Source organism: Phymastichus coffea, unplaced genomic scaffold (genome assembly GCF_024137745.1).
Source record: "Phymastichus coffea isolate CEN01 unplaced genomic scaffold, Cenicafe_Pcof_1.1 PCOF00008, whole genome shotgun sequence".
Lineage (NCBI taxonomy): Eukaryota > Metazoa > Arthropoda > Insecta > Hymenoptera > Eulophidae > Phymastichus > Phymastichus coffea.
The window spans coordinates 1963244-1973698 of NW_026706819.1; the positions used below are offsets into that span (position 1 = coordinate 1963244).

The 10455-nt window shown below is 35.0% G+C and overlaps 1 protein-coding gene across 1 annotated transcript; it reads right to left on the bottom strand.

Annotated features, from left to right (window-relative positions):
* Nucleotides 1-4601: 4601 nt before the first annotated feature.
* Nucleotides 4602-5879, bottom strand: LOC131670068 (uncharacterized). Its single transcript, XM_058945410.1, has one exon. It carries the CDS (start codon nt 5877-5879, stop codon nt 4602-4604), a length of 1278 nt encoding a protein of 425 aa, XP_058801393.1.
* Between the last annotated feature and the right edge of the window lie 4576 nt (nt 5880-10455).

Here is a 10455-nt window from a genome sequence, read left to right on the forward strand (position 1 = left end):
TCACTTTTTTATATTTCTTTTTTCAAAAATGAGTTTTTTCAAAAACGGCCCTCAGAAATTCTGTAAAAATTTAAATGAGCTTACATTTTGTGTTTCTGAATCAAACCCCATGATTTTTTTCGTGGTGCTTTTCCATGCTATTTAAAGTTGGTTCAGGACCACCGTGCCAGAGCAATGTACTCGTCCATGGATTTTACATATTGTTCCTTGAACGATGGATTGGCTCCGAATTTTCTTTCGAGAGCTTGAAAACGCTGTAAAGCTTGCCTTCGAGAATGACCTAACTCGAATTTGTTATCTCTGAAAAGCAGACGAACGATATATCTTCCGGACTCGTCACGTTGAGTATTTTCGACATAATGTCGTTCACATGCTACATCATCGCGAGACTTCAATGGCTCGTGATCAAAATCTTCGATATTCCAGAATCTCTCAAGTAGTCAATCCAATTTCACGACATTGCAAGACGCTCTACTTGAAGGTGTTAGAACATCGGAACCTCCTGCCCAACCAACTACCCAACCTAACATGGTTTTCTGAAGGATAATCTGAGAACCTTCATGATCAAGTTTTATTTGACCTACAGATAGCAACGATAAGGTAGTATTAGAAGCCAACAAAACATCGACTGATTTAGGAACGTGAAATTCAGAATCAGCGAGCTTAATATTTTTAGGGATATCAAAGCGTTCACGAGGAAATGTTTCATTAGGCACATAATCAATAATTTTTTTAACTATTAAGAAATTTAATTCATGACAGGAATTATTGTAAACAGATTGAAAAGTGGCTCTGACATAATTATTTGAGACAGTGCTCGAACCGTCAACTGCCCCAATGTTAACCCATTACGGCCTAGCAGGACGTTTTTCGGTTGCACTTTTGAACCACTGTAGTTTTAGTATAATCGGGGTCTCAGAAATATCGGAGTAGTCATTTTCGACGTAAAATTTGATGATCTTTCAGAATCTGACCTTCGATTTTGCAAAAGATGAGTGGTTTAAAAGTTATAAACAAATTTATTAAAAAAAAACATGGTTTGAGAAAAAAAAATCGCTTTCATTTCGATTTTCAAAATGGAAATCATTGAAATACTTGCGTCATACGTACAAATATCGCGTTTTCGAACCCTAAACTGAAAGTATGACGATTTAAATCGACTGAAAACTGTTTAAACGCACAAAATGGCGGCCAGGCCAAAAAAAATGAAATAAAAATTTTTGGAATTTTTAACTCAAAAACGAAGAGCTTTAGGGAAAAAAGTTATAGAACAAAAAGTGCTTAGAAGATATCATAGAATACGTGTGAATTTTTTCAGAATTTTTTGATAGATTTTTAGATTTTCGGAAAATATGAGAAATCCGATTTTACAAAATCACCTCCGAAAATTCTGAAAAAATTCACACGAGTTTTTTGATATATTCTAAACACTTTTTGTTCTATAACTTTTTTCCTTAAAGGCCTTCGTTTCCGAGTTAAAAATTCTGAAAGTTTTTTTTTCACGCATCTGATTATGCACAGGTATTTTGACCATTTTCCATCATCATAATATTTAAATAACAATAATACATTTTTAACCGTCAAATAATTTTGTCCGATGCCCGATTCTTACCACGTGGAGGTAAATGTATGTAAAGAACCTTTCGTTTGTCTTTTTTATGATTTTTATGTTTTTTTTTTCAATTTTATGTTTTTTTATTTTTTTTTTCATTTTATGTTTTTTTAATGTTTTTTTTTTGTTTTTTTTTTAATCTCTAAGTTTTGAAAATATGATTTTAGATGAAAAAAATCAATAATTATTATGATTCAAATCGAAACAGGTGCCACAAAAGTAATCTTTGCAATCAATACACATAATTGTTGTTCTCTTTGAGCATTTTTTAAAATTGACACAATTTCTTCTATGTTTAGTTGATGTCTTTATATGACATTTAAGTCGTTCGTCGGTTTTTTTAGCTAAATATTTTTCAGCAATTGCCAGAGCAATGTCTTTTGAACCAATTTTTTTCTCAATGCTCGATAAATTATGAAGGACAAGCGCATTCGTAAGAGATGACTGGATTAGGCGCAGGAACATTGCCCAAGTCCATTTTTTGGCTCTTAAACATGGCATCAAGTTACTGCAATGTCCGTCGTGCAAATCAACATCACCCATATGTTTATTATAAAGTTTATTTGCCATAGGAAAAGGTATCTCGATTTTACTTTTTGATTCTTTCGAATATCTTTTTGTACTCGATAGTGGTTCAACGCCAGCGACCGTTGAAAGTATCGAGACAGGCTTAGAATCCATCACAGTTATAAAATTCGAACCGCTTTTCTCCTCGTGTTTTACTGATACAGTACCTCTTGCTGCTTTTTTGTCCACTTCATTTTCAATATTCACCCTATTTCTTCTCACTGTTCCCGTAGCTTTCAAACCTATTTTTTTTAAGTGTATCATGAGATCGGGATTACAAAAAAAATTATCGAAGTATAAATGATACTCCGTAATTTTTTTTGCGCTAGTGGATAAAAGTAACTTTTGTACCATCATTAAAACGACTCGGCTTCCCAAGGCACATTTACATAATTTTACGTCGTTATGAGTTGAATAGATATTTGACCCTTTTCCACAATAAATGTCACAGTCGAATAGATATCCATCAGGACTACAAATTCCCCACATTTTGATTCCAAAACGTGCCGGCTTGTCCTTCATAAATTGGAGTAACACAGTTCTTCCATGAAATTTTACCATCATTTCGTCTACAGACAAAGCTGTAGAAAAATAACCGAATTTCTGAGCGTTTTTTTTTGAAAATTTCAAGGATTGTTCTGACCCTCCAAGCCCTGTCATCTAAACTTTGTTCTTCTAGTTTCGAGAATTTTATTTTCGACTTGATTGTAAGAAATTTGTCTCGAGCCATTGTTGCAATTATAATAGGACACGATAGCAATAAATTGTTAGACCAATAGTCTCTTTGGGACTTTCGTTGATTGAAGATAGATGTAATGATTATACCCACAAAAATATCTAAATCAATCATCGTCAAATTATAACCATTCTCACGAGTACTATCAATTATGTGATTTTTCAACTCTAAAGAAAAGAAAAGTTCAAATAACTCTACGAGAGAAGAGTCACGAATGAACTTTATGGTTTTTGCGGGTAACAGATTTTCATTTTCAGGGTAATTATTATACTTATATTCTCCATTTTTCCATGAATAAATGTAGTCTGGCTCTAATTTAGATTGATTTTCATCGTAGCTGTCCAGTACTTTAGAATAACTGACATTTGGTATAGAATTCTGTTTTTTATCGAAATCATTAGATTCAGAATCAGAAGATGGATAGTCAGAATCGTTATCATCAGGGATGATGAGTGCTTCTGAATGTCCATCTTCATGTTCTGCAATTTCTATACTTTGAACGTAATCAGATTTTTTTCGACGCTTTGCCATGGAATGCGACATATTATGAGGAAATGTACAAAAGTTATCAAGAAGATAAAAAGACGAAGAGATTCAAAAAATATTTGAAGAAGATGAAAATGTTATAGATTATGTTCAAAAATATTGGGAATAAATATTTGAAAATTTTATTCGTTTTGAGGATATTACGTTAATAATAATGATGATGAAATTCGGTTTATCGGAAAAGTACTTTGTAAGTTGATACAGTAAAATTTTAACAACTTCCAGTGATATGAATATCGATACAAAGGAAAATATGCATAAACAGCGTAGTAAATTAGATGCGTGAAAAAAAAGACTTTCAGAATTTTTAACTCGGAAACGAAGGCCTTTAGGGAAAAAATTTATAGAACAAAAAGTGCTTAGAAGATATCAGAGAACACGTGTGAATTTTTTCAGAATTTTTTGATAGATTTTTAGATTTTCGGAAAATATGGGAAATCCGATTTTACAAAATCACCTCCGAAAATTCTGAAAAAATTCACACGAGTTTTCTGATATATTCTAAGCACTTTTTGTTCTATAACTTTTTTCCCTAAAGCTCTTCGTTTTCGAGTTAAAAATTCCGAAATTTTTTATTTCATTTTTTTGGGCCTGGCCGCCATTTTGTGCGTTTAAACGTTTTTCAGTCGATCTAAATCGTCATAACTATTAGTTTAGGGTTCGAAAACGCGATATTTGTACGTATGACGCAAGTATTTCAATGATTTCCATTTTGAAAATCGAAATGAAAGCGATTTTTTTTTCTCAAACCATGTTTTTTTTTTAATAAATTTGTTTATAACTTTTAAACCACTCATCTTTTGCAAAATCGAAGGTCAGATTCTGAAAGATCATTAAATTTTACGTCGAAAATGACTACTCCGATATTTCTGAGACCCCGATTATACTAAAAATACAGTGGTTCAAAAGTGCAACCGAAAAACGTCCTGCTAGGCCGTAATGGGTTAATTGAACAATCTAATTTTGGTAATTTATTTTATTAGCAAATTCTTCAGTAATTAAGTTGACTGTTGAACAAGAATCTAGTAAAGCTCGTGCCACGTAACAATTTCCTCTACCGTTTTGAAACTTGATGACTGCAGTGGTCATTAACTGACAGTCTGAAGGAAAGGCATTTGACGTGAACGACTGAAATGTTAGTCATGATTGCGGAGTGCTGCTTGAAGAGGCATTTGCTCCATTACTCGTATTGTCCGATGACTTGGACCCTTTGTCTGCATGAAGCAATGTATGATGAGCCTTTCCACAAGTTTTGCAGCGTTTGTCGCTTTTGTAAGGAAAGGTATGGGCATAAAGGCAATTGCGACAGAGTTTATTTTGATTTACGAAAGTCCGTTTTTCTTGATGTTGCATTTTATCTCTGAAAATAGGACATACAAAAAGATGATGTGCTTCGTTACACTTGGGGGATGACTTTTTAGAATGTTTCTTATCATCAGCAGTAGTAGTAACAAGAGAACGAGCCTCATGCTTTGCGACTTTACTCTTCGCATGATTGCTCTTATCAGCAGGTCTTTTCCTAGAGGAAGATGGGAGTGTTCCCAGTTGATGAAGACTGAAAATCGTATTTTGTATAAAACTGAACAGCTCATCCAGTTTTGGAAGTTTGTTTGCTACAAGACGATCTTGCCATCTTGAGACCACACTTGTAGGCAAACATCTCTCGAGAATTCTAATCATGAATTCCTCATTGACAACGATGTCTAATTGTTTCAGCATGTTGACATGCTGACGAGCTAAACTCAACAGGTTCGAGAGACTATCTTCCTTTGCTTCGAAAAGTTTAGGCAAAGTCAAAATAGCATCGATGTGCTCATTGATGACAATGCGCTTTTGATCAAAAGCGTTGCACAATTCTTTCCACACAATTGAGTAGTTTGCTTCGCTGGGAGGCAAGTGCTTGATGATGCCCTTAGCTAAACCAGAAAGATAACCAATCAACAGAGAATGTTTCACGAAATTACTTGTGTTTGGACGTTCATGAACAAGAGCCACGAAACTGTGTTTCCAAGCAACCCACTCATTTTGGTCTCCGCTGAAAGTAGCAACTCTGATTTCGGGAAGCTTTGGCAAATCGTTTTGCTCAGTGAAAGTCAGATTACTGGTGTTCAAAAGAGTAGACTGTGCACTTGGCTCTGCACCCTGTAATTTTCTAACAGCACTAACAACCTGATAATAATTGTTTTCTACCTCTGGAAGAGCGGCAATTTGAGGATGATCAGATTGAAGATTAGCAAGTTCGTCGATATTTCGACTATACTCATTAAATAATGAAGACAGATTTGTCGAACGAAGCTTTGCGTTTGTTGGATCTGGCGAATCACCAGCAAGAAAGTCCCTAAGAGCTTGAATCTGTCTTTCTACAGTTTTGCCCTTCTGGACAATATGCGCGATGCGCTTGTCTTTTTCAGTAGACATTGTTAAGTTTTCAAAAGAGAAATAAAGAGAAAAAAAATGATTTTTGTCAAATACTAAATTCAAATTAATATTTAAGGTTGCTATATGCAACTAAACAAGTAATTAATTATTTATATATTTATTATCGATAAAATTACTAAATCGTTTAATATTTAAACAAACTTATCTTTTACTAAAAAATAAAATTTTACTCAATGTAGAAAAACAGACTTATGTAAGCATTTATACTTTAAGCGATTAAGCGAATAAAATGCAATGTATTCATAAAATAGAATGAACATAAAAAAAAAATGAAGAACTGTTAATTTTGAAATATTTAGGTTAATTTTCAAAAAACAAGAAATAACTATCTACGTAAAAGAAAATACAATCTCATTGTATGGTCAACTATGAATTAAAAGCGAATGAATCAAATGTCGAACGACTGTGTGTTGCACACATAACCTCAGCGCGCAATCACACGCGTCGATTTCTCAGAACTGGTGGTCGGAAGACTTCGACACATAAAAGCAACTTGCCACGATTTTCGAGACAATTGCGAAATAATATGACAATGAAATTGGAATTATGAAATAATGAAAGAAAAGAAATATTCAAAATTAAACAAAATTGCGAAATTAAGAGAAACTTATCTCAACAAAATCCCACGTCGACCTTTGATATGCGCTGCGACCAACTGGGTGGTGAGATGTTTGGCGAAGGGAGCGACAACGACGTTGAATGCTGTTGGATGATGGTTGACTGATGTACGTCAGGCTCGATGAACACTGAGGCTCGCCAGAACGTATGATAAGTGCAACGAGTGTTGCTATAGTTTTTATGTGCGCGCGTGAAATCGCTGAAACATGCACGCGCGTCACGTCACTCAAAAGTTGCGCGAGGTGATGCACACCTCACAGGAGGCACCATGAAAGATCGTGAGCTGCCTAACCGTTGGGGCTCAGCAGCTTGAGCTATTTGTTATTGATTCTATATAATTGAACTGAATACACCAAATTTTAATTTATTACAAATTGAATGATTTAAAGTTGGTGTAAAACCCCGTTGAAAATTATCTGATTTTACTTTTACTTTAATTTTTTTATTATTATCAAAGGTTAAGGTAAAATGACAAATCACTATTTGAAGGGAAAGCCTATTACGGCACAAAACCCTTTTATTGAATTACAATGAAGAATTATTATGAGATTAAAGCTATGATGAATGACGCAACACGCGCGCACAAGCCGCACACGAGCGAAGCACACACAATGGCCGCGTGGCCCACACTCGTTCTTAGAATTAGATTTGATTTTTAATCAACACACAATTGACACACACAAAATACACTACCGATGACGATAATGCGTACAATTTTTCAATAATTATAAGTCGATGACGGCGAGAGTAAAATTGCAATGATGCAAGAAAACCTTATGAAAGGTTAAGAGACGCGAGGGAGCTCCGCACGCTGTGGATTGTCGTCGACGACTAGCGCGAATTGTCGCTCATTCTTTCGTCTTCGCGCGCATTCACATGTACGCGCGGGAGCGAGCGGCGTGGCCAGCGCCGCCACTTCCGTCGTGTTCATGAGAATGGCGCTAAAACTCACTCATACAGAAATATACATATATGCGTCTTTGTGACGATGGAACATATATATATATATATATATATATATATATATATACATATGTATGTGGAACATAATTAAAAATACATGTTTTATTATAATTTTTTAGCAGCTGTGAAGTCTTCATTCCCGAAAACTACAGATGACGTATTAAATGACTGATGTATTAAACTACAGATGACAGTATTAAAAAGTCATTATCTGCATTTTTAGATCAAGCTGGCACTACGTTCAAACGTGACTACGTTAGTAGTATTATAAAGGAAATTAATTATTGTAATTGTACGTAGTATTATAAAGGAAATTAATTATTGTAATTGTATTTCTGTACAAATCATAAATATAATTTTATATAATTATTGTAGACAGCAGTCTACGCGCAAATCTAATCCATTCATACCACTACAACTATCTGATGCAACAGATGATGAATCTGATCGAGCATGAAAAAACAAGAAATTCCTTTTTCATTCAAATAAATATTTTAACTTATTATATATTTATTTGACTTATTATATATTTATTTAACTTATTATATATTTATTTAACTTATTATATATTTATTTAACTTATTATATATTTTATTACGTGAAGTGAAATGACATAATGTAATGAGAATAACACTATTTTCTTAATAAAGTGAAAAATCATTTTAATAGTTCATATAAGTTTTTTTAATTCTAAGAAATATATGTGTGTATATATATATACATATACATTCATACATAAATACATATATACACATATACATATGTAAATATACATGTATATGTGTGTATAAAACTATTTATAACTTAACCCATTAACGCTCACGGGACGGTTTTCCGAAAGCTGAGTTCAAATTAGTACCACGTAACGGATTTGAAAGCCAAAATTTCGGGAACCACTGTTACTTATGTTTTGAAGGGTGCTCTTTCGAATGCTGTAGGTTAAAAGTCCCGCCAAGGAAGTTTTACCATTAAAAAATCGAAAATAAATAAAAAAAGCTAAATTTTTCGGCTAAATTTTTTTTTCAAATCGAATTTTCAATCCCGTAACATGATCTTATATGCTCCAAACCCATTTAGATCGCGGCCTCGATGTCTGAAGTAAATATTAGTAAGATTACCCAAACATGAAAATTTGTTGTGTAAACAAAATGGCGTCCGATATGAAATATATTTTTTTAATTTCATGGTTTTTTTACTCGAAAACCAAGCATTTTCGTAGAAATTTTCTAAGAACAAAATCATCTTAAAATTGATCAAAGAATATCCTCAAATTTTTTCAAGATAAAAAATGTTTCACAAGGTATGTACTGCCATTTAAGGGCATTTTGCTCGAAAACTATAATATTTACAACAAATTTTCCAAGAACAAAAATTATAACGGGGTTTCTGCTCAGCTTCGCCTGGACAGGAACAGTTATATTTTATAAGTCGCGGGAAATAAATTAGGTTGCTCTCCAGAGCAGCACGGTGCTCCTGCACCGGGTGTCCTGGGTCCAGCAGCTCAGTTGCCTCCTTTTCGGTCAGAAAGCTTGGCCCGCGGAGAGTGTCGTAGGTTACGCGTGAAGATGCGCGACGTCCAAAGAGAGAGATTCGCGCGTGTACAGTCGCATACACAATTGCAATTCAAGGAACAGGGAGTCGGCGGACAATAAGCACTCGAATATAATTAAAAGTAGAGGCGTATAAATTTTAATTAGCAACAAAGGAATACATAGCATCGAAACGCGTCGATATAAACAATATTAATCGCAACGCAACGAACTCGCAATAGTTTAACAGTGAAGCGAACGGAACTGCGCACGCGCTACGCGGTTAAGGTCGCGCAAGCACTCGCTCTGTTGTGAGCTGTGCACAATGGCGACAGCGAACCGGCGCGCACCGTTCGAACGTGGAAGCGACAAAAGAAAAGGCGAGCGTAAACGCGCGGCTTAGTCAACGCAAAAAGGGAGAGAGCGGTATAGAGAGAGAAGCCAGGTACTAGATCTGGTACTTACAGTATGGTCGCTTGTACGCCTACTCTAATCCGCAAACCGAGGGCACACAATAGCGGGCTCGCTTCTGCCGCGCACTCGCTTCCGCTGGTCGGCTGACTCTCAACAACGCCTCTCTTATCGTGTAGGCAGCGTACGTAGGCTGGATGTCCGCGGTAGGCCTCGGCTCGCCAGAAGGAAATTGAAGGATACTCCTGACGACTCGCGCGAGGGACGTTAACCCATCGATCGCCGAAAACGGACTATATCAATATTCGAAACTCTCTCTCTCTCCTCGCAAGGAAGCGTCTCTCCACGAGGTCCGCGCCGCGAGTCGATATCGATTATCGTACGCAAGTCGCGTCGCTTACCAGTTCGCTGACGTCCGTAATGCTGTAACTATTCAAACAATAAGGTAATTTATAATGATTATTAAATATATTAGTTACTGGCTTCTTGGAGAGAGAGAGACATAACGAAGATACAAACGATTCGTTATAAAATGTCTTAAAATTGATCGGAGAATATCCTAGAATTATTCCAGAATTTTCCGATACAATTTTAAAATTTTCAATTTCGTGACTTCGAAAATTCAAAAATTTTCCAGGACCATTCTGAAAAAATTTGAGGATATTCTTTGATCAATTTTAAGATGATTTTGTTCTTAGAAAATTTCTACGAAAATGCTTGGTTTTCGAGTAAAAAAATAATGAAATTAAAAAAAATATATTTCATATCGGACGCCATTTTGTTTACACAACAAATTTTCATGTTTGGGAAACCTTACTAATATTTACTTCAGACATCGAGGCCGCGATCTAAAGGGGTTTGGAGCATATAAAAACATGTTACGGGATCGAAAATTCGATATGAAAAAAAAATTTAGCCGAAAAATTCAGCTTTTTTTATTTATTTTCAATTTTTTAATGGCAAATCTTCCTTGGCGGGACTTTTAACCTACAGCATTCGAAAGAGCACCCTTCAAAACATAAGTAACAGTGGTT

Bases quoted from the DNA above. Each gene is read 5' to 3' on its own strand.
- LOC131670068 (XM_058945410.1), bottom strand. From the start codon at position 5,879: ATGTCTACTGAAAAAGACAAGCGCATCGCGCATATTGTCCAGAAGGGC.